Here is a 17,514-nt window from a genome sequence, read left to right as displayed (position 1 = left end):
ATATATATATATATATATATATATAATATGAATGATTTTTTTTTCAGCATGATATTATCTCATTCATTAAATGGCAGAAGAATACTGTCCCGAGAGTTATTCGGGCTTAACACTCAAAAGTGGATTACACGTCTCCTTCAGCCATTCTCGGGAATAACAGTATTTACGATGAGTTCCAAAACCAAGTCACCCTCGCGGTTAATGCTAAGGAGGTTAAGCAAGTGCCAGTTTAGTTTTCATCCAGATATTTGTTAAAGATTTGTTAAAACAGTGTCAACTGGTGGCATAGTCGCCAGTCTTCATACCATGAATAATTTGTGAACTAGGTCAGGGATATAAAAGGGAATGAATGTGATTTATTTCACAGCATGAAGAACTAAAAAAATTAATAAAATACAAGAAAATGATCACATTTGGCAGTGTTTAACTATTTTTTGCTCAGTTTAGTGACATTGGAGCATTTTGCCAAGGGAGAACTCCATAAAGGCACTCTTGAATGTAAATGGGGGGTTTTAAGAAACCCGGTTTCTGCCTCCAGTCATTCACCTTATTCTGGTTTTCTGTGCGCATATAAATGCACTCATTTATTCAGTTTTTGTGGAACCACCTTTAGTAGCAGTAACTTGAAGTAATTAATTGTCTGTATTAATCTATCCCTTATATTGTATTGGAGATATTTTGGCCCACTACCCCTTACAAGACTGTATCAATTTATCAATATTTGAAAGAATTCCTTTATATTTAGCTCTCTTAATATTCTGCCTCAACATCTCCGTGGATCCGATGTATGAACTTTGATTCTCTTTAAGGCATTTATTTCTAGATTTGCTGGAAAACATAGGAGCATTATACTTTTGCATGATCCACTTTTTATCATTTTATAGCTTTTAGACAGATTGCTGCACATTTTCGTTCAGAATGCACTGTTCTAAAGGATAATGGTGGACTCAAATTATTGTCACATCACATGGCTTCAAAACTGTATCAAACCTTGGCCCACCCACCTCTGTCCCTGATGAATGGTATGAGAGTTTTAGAGTGGTATACTACACTCAGTTTGGTGTTTTTCATAATAAGTAGATAATTGCATTTTGGTTTTGTCTGTCTAATAGAAATTATCTCCGACATCCTGAGATTTTTTTTTTCCAATGAACTTTTCAATCCTAAGCAAAGATGACATGCTATTTTGTAGAGCAGGGATCTTTACCTTTTTCTTTACGTTTCCACAAAAGCCATCCTTGTTTTAGTGTTCTGCACATCTCTTTAAAATAATTTTTTCTTAGATAAATTTTTTCTGTTCATTTGTTAAATATATGCTTAGGATTAGAATTGTGTATGTATTTTGAATTAATTGTTTAGCTTGAAAAATTATATTTATTTTTTAGTTTTTTTAACCACCATTTTAGAGTCTCAATGTTTTGTAGGTGAGTTGCTAGATTTCACAAGGCCTTTGCTAAGGAATATATCTCTAGAGGCACTACATCTCTCGTGGTAATTATTCCACAATAATGCATCACATGAGCTCTCTGTTCAAGGGTACAGAGTTAAACTTTGAATAGGGCTTAGTCTTGATCTTACAGCGTTTGGTTCTCTACTTGACGATGCCTAGTTTTCCACTTCTTGGTTCTTTCCATATTCTTAGAAGTTTGTTTCTGGTTTGATTCTGATCATTTTGGCAGTGAATCCTGGCAATTTTGTCTTTGAGTATGCTATAGCCCTCCGGATTTTGTTTTTGATACAAATTCTCAAACTAGAGTACAAATACTGCAGTTTTTCAAAAACGTTCATGTCTTTTTGTCTGTTTTTAACATCTTAATAGTTGCTTACTGTCCACTCTGCCAGCAGTCTATACAAAGAGGACTGCTGAAATTACAAAAAAGGCAGATGAAGAAAGTCTGTACTGCAGTCCATCTGAGCCCCTTTCAGTAGTCACAACTGGAATAACAGTAAAATCATGAGTTGAGACATTTACCATGTTAAAAGAGGCCTGAAGATTCCTGGATGTTGCAATTTGTCAGAGCATCATTCTGCTTTTTGGCAGAATTTACTGGGAAGCCTCGATCTTGGCAACTGTCTTGTATGTTCTGCATTTAAAAGTAATCTTTTTTGCTGCAGAATGTTGGACTGGTTGGAAATGGACTGATAATACATGCCAGAGTGAGGAGCAGCAACAGTTAACTTTTCTGAGAGTAACTGCAAATGTCCTAGACCAAATTGTGAAAGGATATTTTATTATAAATGTAGTAGTATAAAGTGCACTTGATTAGCAGCACCTTTCTGTAAATTACTTTATAATTACTTATTATTAACTAAATATATTATTTCACATGGGCATATTTGAGCATATACTTTTTCACAAATTGTTTCTGTGTTAGTTACTTGAAATTAAAATTGTCTAATTTTAGGAATTTACAATCATGAAACCATTGTTAGATACTATATATTATAAACAATCCCTAATTTGCCATCAGAATATATTTATTTTTTTAATCTGTAGACTCAACAAGTTGTCAAAGAGTGCAGAACAGGCATGCTGCCATATGTTGACTCCATTATTTCCTGAAATTCATAGCTGATGCAGGCAGATTCCAACTATAAGTTGTTCCTTCTAGATTATGATCTGCTGATTGGGAAGGCCATTTCCTTAAAAATTCACTGTCGTGTTTCTGGAAATATGGTGGGACTTCACAAATGGGTTCACTATAAGTGTGAAATAGTCTACCTTCTAAATAATAATGTCCATACATCCTGTGGCATTAAAAGTTTTTCAACCATATTAAATAGTCAAATTTAAGTCAGAAAGCACATCTCATACCTTTACACTGAAATGTTAGCAGGGACTGACTTTTTTGTTAGCAATGTTTTTTACATTCTCCATTGTCCAGTTTTAGTATTCCATACCCTAATGCAACTGCACATTTTTATTGTTGTTTTTATTTTTCAAAAAAGTGAAACTCAATTGGCTTTTGGTCTGCACCATTTCATCCATGGCGTGGTATGATAAGCTATGTATTCTGATACACATCTTTCCACACTATTACTGTGCTCAGTCATTAGTTCACTGACTAATGCCATTAGCTACTTTACATAACTTAGCCCAGCTTCTTTTGGTCCATTTTATCAATGGTGATCTCCAAACACAAGATTACACTTAACTGAATCTTTTGAGGGTGCTGGTCCTCTCCCAATACATTGTTGGCACTCTTATGCATGAAAGTCTCATGAAGATTACTGTTTCAATTATCCTCGGGCCACCACTCTCTCCTCTGAACTGCACAGATCTACCACTTGGGCTTTCATATCAGCTTTAAATAGTATTGTTTTCACAATAAATGAAATTGTTATTGAAAGGTAGTTATTTGCATGTAAAGGACAGGTATTCCTACGTGCTTAATCTCTTTAAATGATAAAAAACTAAATTAAGTTTTTAATGGACACTTTAGTTCAATGTACTGTAACTTGCAATTCACAGGGGCACAGTATGGCCATTTACGTACTTCTATTGTTGACAAGTTCGTGGATTAAGTGAATTCCTCAGAATCCCACAATTAAACAGTGATGGTGAATGACCAGTAATCTTGAAGTTTACAGTTAGTCCTTTAGGCAATGGGCTTCATTCCTTTCATTTTTATTTATTGTTTTTAGTTTTATTTAGATACTCATCTATGATCCATTTTTCTGTGACTACTCTTTCCTGGTCAAAATGTTATTGCAGTGGGTGTATGGAGTAACCAGCCCTGGATGTATTACCTATTTGGCCTAGGTCACACTCACATTTAATCATAGCTGTCAAGTGTTAACAAAACAGTCTATTTTCGGACTATGCAAGTCATGTGAACACATCACTGAAAGGTCCAGGCGATGTGAGTTGCATTACCAAACATTATACTACTGTGTTATTGTTCTTTTATGTAATGTTATTTTTTAAAATATTTTATATTTTTTCAAAATATTGTTGTACAATTTCTTTACTGTGCCATTAGGTGGGGTAGTGTAGCATAGGTTTGAGTTGTCTGCAAGCTTTGCCTTTGAGTTTAAGAGATTGTTTCCTTATCCCTCCTACAGTCAGCTCAAAACAATTGCCTGCTTATGACCTAGTATATTGTGATGCATATATTAAGTTCTATGTAAAGGCTTGAGTGGAAATCAATTTGCAATGACCCTGTTTTATCTGTGAGGACTAGTAGATCCACTGTGTTTTTAGCTGACTTTACTTCATGGATAAAGGTTTATTTAATGTTATACTGTACATTGAATACTGGATAAGCATTTGTGATGGACATTCTAAATTACTTGTTTCATTTTCATTTTGTCAGTTATTTAATAATGACTTACTATCCAATCTGTGACATATCTTAACTGTTTATATTTTGATTTACAATGAGCAAACCTTTCCAGTCAGATGCAGATAAAGTGTTCAAATAGTACAGACCTTAGGGTAACACTTTAGATTTGGTACTACCTATAATGCATTTATCAGTCACATACTGTTGTGTAACAAGACAAAGGCTTCTTTTGATCATAACACAGAACATCAAAAAGTGGCTATTTACCTCTGTGCAATGTGAAATACTAAAATAACTTCACTTTGGAGGAAGTGGATGATAAGTCTGTCAAGATGGCATACTTCAGAATAAAGCTTATAAGATTTATGAATCCTTAACTAATGCTTAGTGAGACCAAGTGAAGTTCCCATTTACACAAGTAATTTTACCAGCATATCACCTGTTAATATGCCATACTGCACATATATGACTAATCGCTTCATTGAAGCTTTGTAAATTTTATTAAAACCCAAAGAAGCCTTTATTAAGATCTTATTACAGTATGTGACTAACAGATGCATTATAGGTAGTACCTAAACTAAACTTTTACCGAACATAGTCTAGACTGATGTTATGCCATAAAAATTAATGGCAAATGGTAATATCAGTCTTGTGCTATGGGTGCTTTGCAAGCTGACCAGAGCATCTTTCAGAGTGTGTGAAGTATTTCAGATGCAGGTTGCATATATTGTAAAGTACTGAAAGCATACATGCACAGACATCAAGAAGCAAGACAGGAAGCACCAGGACTCTACAAGAGTTGGACCTTCATCCTTTTGCATAGATATCAGGAGTGCCACACACCCCTTTCCAGCGACCTCATGACCCATCCAATACAAATACCCAAATACCACAGATCTCTGCATTTGTAAAAAAAGAAAAAAATCAGTTAGTAGTTAGAAAGGACAATCATAGTGCTGGTCTACAGCTGATGCAAGTGGTAGTATATCTGACTGCAACTCTGCAGCATTGTGGCTTGAGTTCCTCCTGTATCCTTTTTTACTTCCACGTAAATGGAAGTTTGGTCATAGGGTTAAATATTTGCTGTTGAGTTAAGTTGAGATTCTATTGCATGATGTTCAAATCATCAAGAAAAATACATTATTAACATCATGTCTGTACATATATCTGTGTGTGTAAAATCAAAATTAATTTTCACATCTTAAAGTTATGACTTTTATCAGAAAATGATGCTTTTTTGTTGTTTATTGTGCCTGAATGAATATATCCCTGCAAAGAGAGAACATTTAAGAACAAGCAGTTTCTGAGATTATCAGCCCTGGACACTAGACCTATGTACAATGACAACTTTCAAAAAATTTGATTTATCTTTTTTAAACAAATTGCATTGTGCTTGCCTTGTTAGGGCTCCAAGTCTCTTATTTCTGTTCCAGTGTTTATCCCCATATCCTTCAAAAGCATTTGACATGCAGTATGTCAAATAAACTGACATGAAAATTTTTAATTCGACCAGAATTTTGCAGATTGCTCCATTACTGCCTATTGATTTGTAAAATTGTCGAAGAAGTAGTTTTCAATATACATAATTTATTTAAATATACATGTACACAACCAAAGACGCTTGCACAAATCAAAAAAAGTGAAGATAGCTAGCAGCTAGGGCTTGCGATATGGGCTTAAATTGATATCATGATTATTTTAACAACAAAATGCAATGTTTCATATTTTTCAAAATGTTTTCAAAATAGCTTAAAGGCTCAAGATCAGAACCATTTAGAAATGGATATACTGTACAGATTTTCTATACAGGGTCTAAAATCTAGAGTATGAAATATTAGCAAAGGAAACAGTTCAGTTTTTTTGTCTTTTCAAAATGAAACAATTTCAGTAATAGCTGTGCCTTGAAGAAACAGCTCAAATAACTGTGACAACCATTATTGCCTGCCTTGCTGACATCTGTGTGTTGCAGTCAGAAAACATTGCCCCCCCACCCCCACCCTACCTCAAATCAACCATAGTCTCAGCCTCCTTTTATTCCCATTTTGTTTTGTTCCTGTAAAACAAAAGACATGAGAAAGAAGAGTCTCTCTTCTGTTTGTGAGGTTCAAATTGTATGTTCCTTTGTCTTTATCACTAGATTCTATGCATTGTACTACTGGTTGAGCATTCATTGGTTGTCAGTTCTCATGCACACAGAGCCCAACCCTATGACTAAAGACAAAATCAAACCTGTTTGATTTTATTGAGGTGGGTCGCATGCTAGTTGTAGTGAGTCACTGGATATGTCACATTAGATGATTGGCTTTATGGAAAAATGCTGCCGACAGCCTCCATCTTGCTACAATTTTCTAAATGAAGGCTATGACTGACAATCACTGGAAAAGTCATGTAATGTGACATGGCTTACAGACAAAGGCATTAAGATTCTCCAGTACTAACCTGTCTATCTATGAGCTTATTTACTTAATTTGACCCAATGTGTTTAGTTTAAAATTAAATAATATTTCAGTTGTTCATATGATTCCATTTTCTATTAATTTTACTCTTAAACACAATGTATTTTCTCCGGGGGGCATGAAACATAGCTCAGATAGTTCAGCTTCTTTAAATCTAAATCAAACGCCAGTGAAATCTTGGTAAAATTATCTGGTTTACCTGTCATTTTTGCTATGCCATGCTGGCCAGTTTTAACTGTCTTTTGCACTTTTGCCACTATTTTCTCAGTATGTTTTGAATATTTGTTACTCTGAAATGTTATCTTAGAGAGAGTGGTTTTATGATTGGATTTGTAATAAGTAAACAGGACATACCTTTTATAATTTCATTATTTTTGTTTATATCCAAAGCAATAACATTTTCACTGGAATTTTGCTGCCAGGTATAGTAAACTTGTCATCACATATTTCTCAGTACCGATTTCCATCTCTTGCCAGTATTAGAATTAAAAGGTCCTAAACCCTCACTTTTTACATGGAGAGCCATTGGATTTCTGTCTTGATGCACAGTACTAATGCATACATTTATTCACTAGCACCTAGTACTGGGCGGTATGACCAAAATTCTATATCACGGTATTTTTCAAGATTGTACCGGTTTCACGGTATTCGATGGTATTTTTTTCCCATGCATGAGTTAATCACATTTTCCACTGCAATTACTGCAGTAGACTGGCTAAGAATAACCTATTCCACTGTCATGAGAATTGTACATTGTACAAAAAAACATTTTAATGTGCACACAAGTATTAATACAGGTTTGCATGGCTCCATAAAGTGATAGTTTTCAAAGGGGGGGGGGGCACTAATGAAGAGAAGGAATCACACTGCATGACAGTTGCTGTCAAAATATAGAACCTTTTTATTGAACAAATTTTGCAAACCGCTTAAACTAAAACTTTGACAACAAATTGTCAACCATCAAAGAGGCATTTAGTTGTATTGCACTGAACATGTCTTAGAAAAGGAATAAATGGCAAATATTTTTTGTAAACCAACTACACTTTGTTAATGTTAACAATCTCTGTACACTGACATGTTAAAGTGACTTTTTAAACAACTTTACCATCATTAAACTGCATAATATATAAACTAATAAATAATAACAATAAAAGAAATAATAGTGCAACTTCCAGTAATAATACTATTACATCAAAACTTCAAGCCCAGGTACATCACACAGTATTCACCAAACTAAAATAAAACAAGTGCAACTTGGAGATGACATCTTTACCAACTGAACCGTCATTAAGACAAATTGCATTAATATAGACCTTGCTTCAAGCTAAGCTATATATATATATATATATATATATAATATATATATATATATATATATAAAATAAATAATAAAACTGCAACTTGCATTTATAATACTATTTGTTGTTTAGTGGGTCAAAAAAAAACATAAAAAAAAAAAAGGTCCGATTTTAAATCCAGTTCGCCGTGTCTGTCTTCATGGGCGCGATTGCTCGACCACAGGGAGTTGATGAGGTGATTGGGGCGAGTCGCATCTGATTATTCTCAATTGCTTCGTTGGCTTAGTGTGGCGTGTGAATAAGGCGCTGAGCCCACGGACAGAGATGTATATTTATGGGCCGGCAGGATGGGAGAAGGAAAAAAGAAAAGATAGATCACAAGGAGGTTAAAGAAGGGAAAAGGCAGTCATGGGAGACGATCCAGACACCAGGAAGGAGAAGGCAGCACGAGCTGGGGCTCCGTGAGGGAGTGCAGGCTTAGGCGATCTAGGGGCTGGTTCACCCCACTGAGTAAGCGTGTGGAGTGGGGCGAGCGAAATGTAAGACCTCCAAATGGATCTGAGGAGTGACTGAGTGAGCACGATGGAAGACGGGAGGTGTGCCGACCTCGGACGGTCTGGCTGCGCAGTGTGGCGGCAGCCAAAACAGGGGTTGGCAGAAAGCAATTCGTGCTGCAAAGGCTCCGTCAGCAACGCCAGTGAAGGGTGAGCCGTGGAGACAGAAGGTGGTGTGCTGCGATCGGGCGAGGAGAGAGACTGCATTTTAACGGATATATTTATTATGGATTTTATCCCCACATTTCACTGGCTTTATGGATTTGCTATTTATGTGGGTACTGTATTTTTCTGAACACTGTCCAACGGACACTTTTGGTTTTACTTTGACTGTTTTTAACAAAAGCACTTGAGCACTTTCCAACATCCCCTAGCTTCAATGAGATTTCTCAGCTCATCTCGGTCATAACTATCGTCGGTGTTGGTTCAACAGACTCCCATGTGGGAAGAGGGAGTCTGTAGGGGACCGGCACCGTCACAGTATTACACAGTAACCAGATACATTACACAGTATTGAAAAAAAAATAAAATAAAACAAGTACAACTTGGCTTGCAGTATTATCCAGTAGTATAGAAACAGTATTCATACATTTGAACATAATGCTCCACATCCGACCTTTTAAAACCAAAGTATCTACAGATAACAGACACAGCACCTTTTTTCGTCAAAAGTTCTTCTGTGTCATCATGTTCAACTTTATCGTCTGCTACAGCTTCAGTTTCAGAATGTTCCCTGTCCATTTTCACCGCTCAATACCTCCACTAACACATGTACTCTGTTGAATGCGTATTTTGCGGTGCACCAGTGAAAAAGGACCCCCTTAAACAGTTTCCCGCTGCACCACGTTCCAAATGTTGTTCAGGCTATTTAAACCGGTGTTCCGGTATAAGAAAAATCCATATCATAACAAAAATAAAAAACGGTTTTTGGTATGAACCAGTATACCGCCCAGCACTACTAGCACCCTTATTTGTTGTTTGCACAATACCTTTATCCAGCCATCAATTCTCTAAAAGGCCAATATTCTGTAGCAGTAAAATGTAGAGTAGTAATACACTAAAGATGTTACCATTAGTAATATTTATGATAATTTGTTGACTGTGCCATACCACAATTTGTGAGGTAGTGCAGAATACATCAGGAAAGACTTAATTTACTACTTGATGTTTGGTAACTATTTTGTGTTTCCTGTAGACCCACTAAGATATTTATTTATTTATTTTATTTTGTGTGTGGTGATATATAATTCTTCATGATAAACAGATATATTTACAGTTATACATGCATTAAGTTCTTTTGTTGTCATAAACATATCTCACAAACACGAAAGGCACAACTTCTGAAGTTAATACCTTCCTATACAATTTATCAGAAGGTAGGAGTGAGGATGGCTAAAGTCTTTAATTATACTGTTTGCCTTTTTAAGACAGTGAGTGTTATATATGTAATGAATAGAAGGCAACTGGGGACAGGTAATATTCTGTGCTATCTTTACCACCCTTTGCAGGGCTTTATGATATAAAGCCGAGTAGGTGCCTTGCCAGGATATGGTGTAGCCAGTGAGGATGGATTCCACTGTCCACCTCTTAAAAGTTTGTGAAAACAGATTCAGAAGTGCTTGCTGTCTACATACATCTGAAGAAGTAGAGGTGCTTGTGAGAGTTTTTGAAAAGAGCTGAAACATGTTGTGCTCACTTCAGTTCATCAGTAATAGTCACTCCAGGAAATTTAAAGCTGCTCACTTTTTCAACAGCATCTCCTCCAGTGCAATTGAAAGTGTGGTCTGCTTTCTGCTTCCTGAAGTCTCTGGTTTTTCTGAACATTAAGAATCATATTGTTTCCCTGGCACCTCCTAATCACCAAGTAAGTCCCTTCGTTGTAAAATGGCTCTTCATTGTTGATGATCAGCCCTATGACAGTAGTGTCACCAGCAGATTTTATGACAGCATTGGAATTGTGTCTAACCAAACAGTCTTAAGTGAACAAGAAGTACTGAAGAGGCTTCAGCACACTACTTTGTGGAGTGCCTGTGTTGAAGGTCTGTGAACTTGGAGGATGTAATGCTGCTCCTCTGTACAAGGTTACGGCTGTTGATTAGGAAAGTGAAAAAAACTCCAGTTGCAGAAGATTGTGGTGAGTCCTAAACTGAGGAGTTTGGTAGTCAGTTTTGCTGGTACAACAGTGTTAAATACTGGTCTGTAGTCTATAAATAGAACTATGCCATAACAGTTTATTATTATCCAGATTTGTTAGGATAGTATGAAGTGCAAGGGATATACCATCCTTTGTGCACCAGTTGTGGCAATATGCAAACTGCAGGTTATCGTGATTATCTGGAACTTTTTTTTTATGTGTTTCAACACCAGTTCCTGATTGCATGTCATCACAATTTGGATGAATGTGACTTTTATTTTCTTAGACACAGGGATAATTATTGTTCTTTTGAAGTATGCAGGAACAAAGGATTCACTCATGCAAAAACATCAGATAGTTGTTTGCTACAGATTTTCAAAACACACCCTGAAATTCCATCCAGACTAGATGCCTTGTCGACAATTACACATTTAAAAGTCCTCCTTCTGTCACGTACAGAAACAAAGAAGGATTAATCATTTGGTACTGAAGGCAATCAAGTCATAGGCTGTTTGTTATCTAAATCTAATTAATTTATCTATGATTGAGATTTTATTTCACAAAGATTTAATGTATTGACAATGATAAAAAAGGAGGTAGAAATTAGCAAAGGTAAAGCATAAGTAGTCTATCGCATTTGGAATTTTAATTTAGTTTGACTTTTCCATTAATTTTTCATACTTGATTTGAACCTAGTTTTGTAAAATCTGACTTGCCTGTATGGAATGTTGTTTGATTTTATTAAATTCAATAAATTGTTGATAATAAAAAAAAATTTCATAAGTCTTATTAAACTTCTAATGCTTTCAGTCTGTACTAATACAACCAGAAATTTCACCACACTAAAAGTCGTAATTCTGACAAGCTTAATTTTAAAAGTGTCACTTTACAAAAATAGTTCTAAAGAAATTTTTCAAATAAAATGTTGGATTGAAAGTCTCTTGAAAATATCAAGATTACTTAAATTCATGTGACAGTGGTATGATAATGTAATTTAAATAACATTTATTTTTTAATTAGTGAACAGAAAATGTCAAGTGAATAAATTTGCTCTGTACCCTATAAATTCCCCCTTTTGTGGTTCTATAGAGAAAAGCTCCTGCACCTCCTGCCCCTGACAGTCTTCCAAGGCATTAAAAATGCAGTTCCTGCCATGAATAGTTGCTGAAAATGAATCTTACCGGTCTAACTACTACATAGAGATGGAATGTCAACTTTAATTTTACTCGAAACCGCTGTGTTCTCTGATGTTCTAAACTACAAAAGCACTAATAATGAGCACTTTGTTGTGTGCATTTTTTATTTTTAGACCCATTATCATTAATTAATTAATTAATTAATTAAAATTATTAGTGTTCACTGTAGCTATTTATGAATTTCATCATTGACAAAGATGTTAACTAAGCTGTAATTAGATGGCCTGGATTATTACTTTCTCACCCAGCCTTTTGGTTTCTACACCTGCTAATGCCACCTTTTATAGATTTTTCCATTTACTAATATGATACATGCCAGCAGGCTAGTGCCTATATAAAGACATATTCAAATGTAATTTGCTGTGACATATGGGTACAAACAGCCAAAAATTAATCAAAAAAGTTTATAGTACATTTTGGAAAAAGCTTTGGAATTTCCCCTCTGATCAAATGAAACTGAGAGAATAATTTGCTCTTGGAAGTAATTATTTAGTACTTTGCATTTTTGAAAATTTCTAAGACTTCTTATTTAAGACCCAAATGAATAATGTACTTGGTAATTACATACTCAAAACAACTATGAATGAAAGATGGACAAAATTGTCTTCTACAGACATTGTTATAATTAAACTTTTTCAGTTTTCTAATACATGGTAATTCCAATCTATTTCTAAAGCACAGCATTCTCTAAGGATGAAGAAACTACTTCTAATTTATTTTCTTAAACCTATCCTCCGGCATAAACTCAAAGTAAAGAATTTCCCATTGGGATTAATAAAGTATCTATCTATCTATCTCTATCTAAATGTCTAAGCAAATCTTTTGATATAATCTTTATTTTGCCTAATTTATGATTGTTGATGCTTGATTGGCTAAAATTTTCTTTTAATCTGTTTTTTTCACTGACTGGAATTTGGCCTTAATATACCTGTTGCAGACTTTCCCAACTGTGAGTAAAATACTGATGTAAAATGATTCTTCCCAGGCCAGGGATCAAGCAGATTTATGCCACTTTATAGTTTAGCAGATTTTCTAATCTCTATGCTATATACAAGTTTAAATTCTTTATTGTATTGAACATTTTAGCTTATTGTATTGCTGATGAATATTAACAAAAAAACACAAGTTAATACTGTATATTTTGGAGAAAATACTGCTCAATGAATCAGCACAAATTGCAAAATAAATAAGCAGTGGAATTTGACCTCTCTAACTGGGAAGGAACCTGAGCTAATGTGGAAAATAGAGAGGTAATGTCTAGATATAGCCAGGCTCACCCCAGCTTACACCACAGGCTCTGGAACTGAACTCCTGGGATGGACTCTGTTCCACTCTGTAGTTGCCAAGGGTGAAAGGAATCGGGTATGTGTGGGCTTACTTATAGCCCGCCTGGCTTGGTGTGTGTACATTGGAGTGGACAAGATATTCCTTGGGGTGAGTGCTGAAAGGTGCTGCCTCTGGGGACTCTATCGTTCTACTAGGGGACTTTTGGCCAATGACAGTAAAACCAGGAAGTCTGTGATTGAGAGGAACGGCTTACCCAGTTTGAACCCAAGTGGTGTTTTGTTATTGGACTGTGCTAGTCACAGTTTGTCCATAACAAACACCATGTTCAAGCATAAGGGTGTTGAACACTCTAGACCCAAGGTCGATTTTATAGTTGTGTCATCAGACTTTCAACCATATGTCTTGAACACTTGGTTGAAGAAAGGGGCAGAGCTGTCAACTGAACACTACCTGGTTGTTTGTTGGATAATTTACATTACATTTTCTTATTTGGGTGATGCCTTTATCCAAAGCATTACAAAGCTTACAACATTTATTATACATTTGGTTGCATTTCTTATGGTTTTCCAAATGGAGCACAGGCAGATCAAGTGACCTGCTCATGGTTACACAGTGTCAGTAGCGCAATTTGAAGTCCAAAGCCAAGCTCTACAAACCCTAACTTAACCCACTACACCACACTGTCTGCCCTATCAGGATCATATAGTTGAGGGTGTGCTATGAACATTTGGCAGACATTCATGTCTTGGAGGTCTTCAATTTGCACTTGGTCATTGGTGCCTCTTGTGGCAATAATCCCCAAACCAGGTGGTGGGGTCTCCCTGGGGAGGTGTTTTGGGCATGTCTAACTGGGAGGAGACCTCGGGGTAGACCCAGGATACACTGGAAAGATTATATGTCTCTGCTGGCCTGGGGACAGATGAGTTGGAGGTGGTTGTGAGAAAAAGGGATGTCTAGGTATCTTTGCTTAGACTGCTGCTTCTGCCACCCAGACCTAGATAAGTGTCAGGAGATGGATGGGTAGTTAAAATAATCAATAACAAATATGTGCATCATATTCTGTGATCTTACAACTGTCTTATATTGCACTGATTTTTTTGCTTACAGAAAAAAAGTTTACTTAGGATGCTCTCACATTAGGCACGTTTGTTCCATAACATGCCCAAGCGCGATTGGTTCCACCACCCCCCAACCCCCCTCGCCTGCACTCACACTGCGCTTAACGTTTTGGGCCCGGACACGCTTTCATCAAGACCATAAGACTTTGTGTAAAGCCAAAACACGATCTGAACACGGAGTGACAGCATGCATGTCAAAATGACTTTATTTATACATTTATTTTTGGTGGTTGTTTTAGGGTCGTGTAGGACAGGATAATGCTCTACCTACTCTGTTGAGTGTGCTGCGCGGCATTTTGCTGTTAATCATACTGCGCATACAAGAAGATTTTTACAGTGACAAATGACTTGTTGCATCATTGATGTCATGTCTGTTTTCCGTGCTTGGGTATGTTTAGCGATCACACTGTTGCTGAATGCTACTGAACTGTGCTTGGGCCCACCTCTTCCAAGTGGGCCAGGGCACAGTATGATTAGACTGGCACGGAGCAAACACACCAGTCAAACGAATTAGACTTTGCCGGGTTACATGCGGATAAACATGCTCGGGTATGGAATGAATTGCCTGTGTGAGTACACCCTCAGACTTTAGCATTACTTTAAAGCAGGGTCTGCCAACTCCGGTCCTGGAGGACCACCATGGCTGCAGGTTTTCATTCTAAACCTTTTCTTAATTAGTGACCTTTTTTGCTGCTAATTAGCTTCTTTTGAGCTAATTTTAATTGATTTGTTCTTTTAGACTCGTACCCCTTAATTGTTTGTTTTCCTTAATTAGCAGCCAAACAATAATAAGATACAAAATTAGCCAAAACATGACCAACAAACTGTCTATCATACAATATCTGAAAATAAAGAAAGATGAAGGTCTCAGGAATGTCGATCTGCTCAGGTCCCCAAAACATTTTAATAGTGCTCTTAGAAAGAAAAAATCAACAATTGTAGAAATGTGTGCTAATGCACTATGAGAGCAGCAACAAAGCCATGGAATTAAAGAACAGGTTTAATTAACAACAAGAACTGGCACCTCATTAAGCAGCTGGTTGGAGTGAAATTGGTTGGAGTTTGAGGCCCTGACTTAGTTGGTCTTCTGTTGGCTCCCTCACTTAACATTTCATTTCTGTTTGGGGGCCATTTAAGGAAAGAAATTAAGTAATTCAGAGGAATGATGAAGGAATTCAGGGGAATAAATCTTAAAAAAGCAATTCAATTAAAATGAATTCACAAGAAGTTAATTAGCAGTACAAACAAGGCACTCATTGAAAAAAAAAAAAAAGGGTTAGAATGAAAACCTGCAGCCATGGTGGTCCTCCAGGACCGGACTTGGCGACCCCTGCTTTAAAGAATACTCATTAGCACAGGACATCACATGTCTTAAAACAAACAGTTGTACTTGAATATGACCAATGCACTGTTTTGGAAAAACTTGATTTATTTATATGACGAACAGCACAAAAAACTCGAGCCTTAATTGCTATTAAAAGCAAATACTAGGGAAAGTCATAAGATTGTATAAAACATTTATAAAGAGTATAGAAAAAGATTTACTGTAAAGTTAAATTTTTTGGGAGTGTGGTTTATAATAGATTAACATGGTGCATCACAATGTCAGCTTTGCACAATTTGGGTCTGGGGATTGCCTGGTAAAATTACATATACAGTAGCTTCAATATCCAAGAGAATTAACACATTTTCACTATAAAATCAGACTACCATTAGCATTTAGCATTTAAACCAAATGACTTGGATAAAAATCTTCCTTTTCAACAAGAATCCAGATCCATTTGAAGCAGCTTTATCTTATCTCTCTCACATGGTATCATGCCGATCCTTTTTTTATCACACCCAAGCCAATCCAGTATACCCCCAGACTTTCCCTGCTCATGAAGTAAATGTTTCTTTAACTGCATTGTTTCTCATAACTTGACACAACATAAACAGGGACTAATATATCTGTGCTAACAAAAATAATTCATTTCAAATTAAGGAATCCGCTGAAAGTAAAGTGACCAGCAATAAGAATGTCTGGTTTAAAAGAGTTGCACATTATGATCCTTTAAACTGGGTATTCTTAATGCTGGCCTCCTCACCATAAACCTTTTAAGTAAGATGTGATTTTAGAAATCGATTTGATACTTATATCCATAGCTTGTTGCCTTAACAGTATTTTTTAATGAAATCAAGTGCACAATGAATGGTATTTCCTGATTACTGTATTTATGTATAGTTTTCTAAATAAAGAAACTTGTTGAGAATATTTTGACACTATATTTAAAATTCAGACCTAGTTTTCATTAACACAGTTTTCTTTGCAGCTTTAAAAAAAGGTTAAATAATATATAAAATATTTATAGTATTTGTATAAGTAAGGAAACTAGTAATATAATTGGAATGTGGTTATATCAGTTTTGTGGAATGTGATAATATCTTGGTAATGTCAGTAGAAAAGCTTTGTCTTTGTACAGCTCAGAGCCCGGCGGGTATGTTCACCAAAAGAATTGAAACGTGACATTTGGTTGTTTTTGTTTATAGTTAACTTTAAGTAAAAGTTGTAATTTGAATTCCTTTTTTTTCACATTCTGACTGTTAGGATGTAGAAACACTGGAATACAGGGCTCCTTACCTGGCTGCAGAGACACTATCATCAGCTTTCCAAGGAAATCGAGACCTTGCTGTGATACTAGATGTGGCCTGTGGAACAGGCCTAGTAGTTTCCTGGGTAAGCAGTTAAAACAGTATACAAAATTTAGAGTTTGCAAGAGGAATTTTAGACAGCAGATTTACTTTTGTGAAAGACTGTGATTACTCAGCCTACAGGAACAATCACAAATGCTTTCATGGCCTGAATATTGATGGTTGTTTTGAACATGAAATCATTTAAAATAATGTGATCTTCATAAACCAGTATCAAGTGTCAAAGTAAAGAATGATTAATTGTAATGCAAAAATTGACATTTGGTATTGCTTGTTAAACACATTACAAAAAGCAGCAAAAGCAATTATTTTATTTGGGGGGGATGGTTAGGTTACTATGGACATAATAGACATATCCAGTTTTAAGTTCTTTAGGAAAGCTTCAAAATGTTGTTGACAAACTGAAACAACATAAAAGGTTTGCAAAGTATTATTCTACTCATCATCCAACAACATGAACCTGCATCTTCCGCACTACCATAACACAAGAATTT

The 17,514-nt window shown here is 35.9% G+C and overlaps 2 protein-coding genes across 2 annotated transcripts in view; one reads left to right on the top strand and one right to left on the bottom strand.

Moving 5' to 3' along the window:
- Positions 1-17,514, bottom strand: part of cct6a (chaperonin containing TCP1, subunit 6A (zeta 1)) — a 679,017-nt gene that overhangs the window by 307,629 nt on the left and 353,874 nt on the right. The gene's annotated exons all lie outside the window — the stretch shown is intronic.
- Positions 1-17,514, top strand: part of mettl27 (methyltransferase like 27) — a 29,276-nt gene that overhangs the window by 5,200 nt on the left and 6,562 nt on the right. Inside the window, exon 2 of the mRNA XM_028806847.2 lies at positions 16,917-17,045. Coding sequence (XP_028662680.1) covers positions 16,917-17,045 — 129 coding nt within the window. The remainder of the gene's footprint in view (positions 1-16,916; positions 17,046-17,514) is intronic.

This window comes from Erpetoichthys calabaricus, chromosome 8 (genome assembly GCF_900747795.2).
Source record: "Erpetoichthys calabaricus chromosome 8, fErpCal1.3, whole genome shotgun sequence".
In the NCBI taxonomy this organism is placed as follows: domain Eukaryota; kingdom Metazoa; phylum Chordata; class Cladistia; order Polypteriformes; family Polypteridae; genus Erpetoichthys; species Erpetoichthys calabaricus.
Note: the sequence above shows the minus strand (reverse complement) of the source record. Positions and strands in the feature narration are given on the sequence as shown.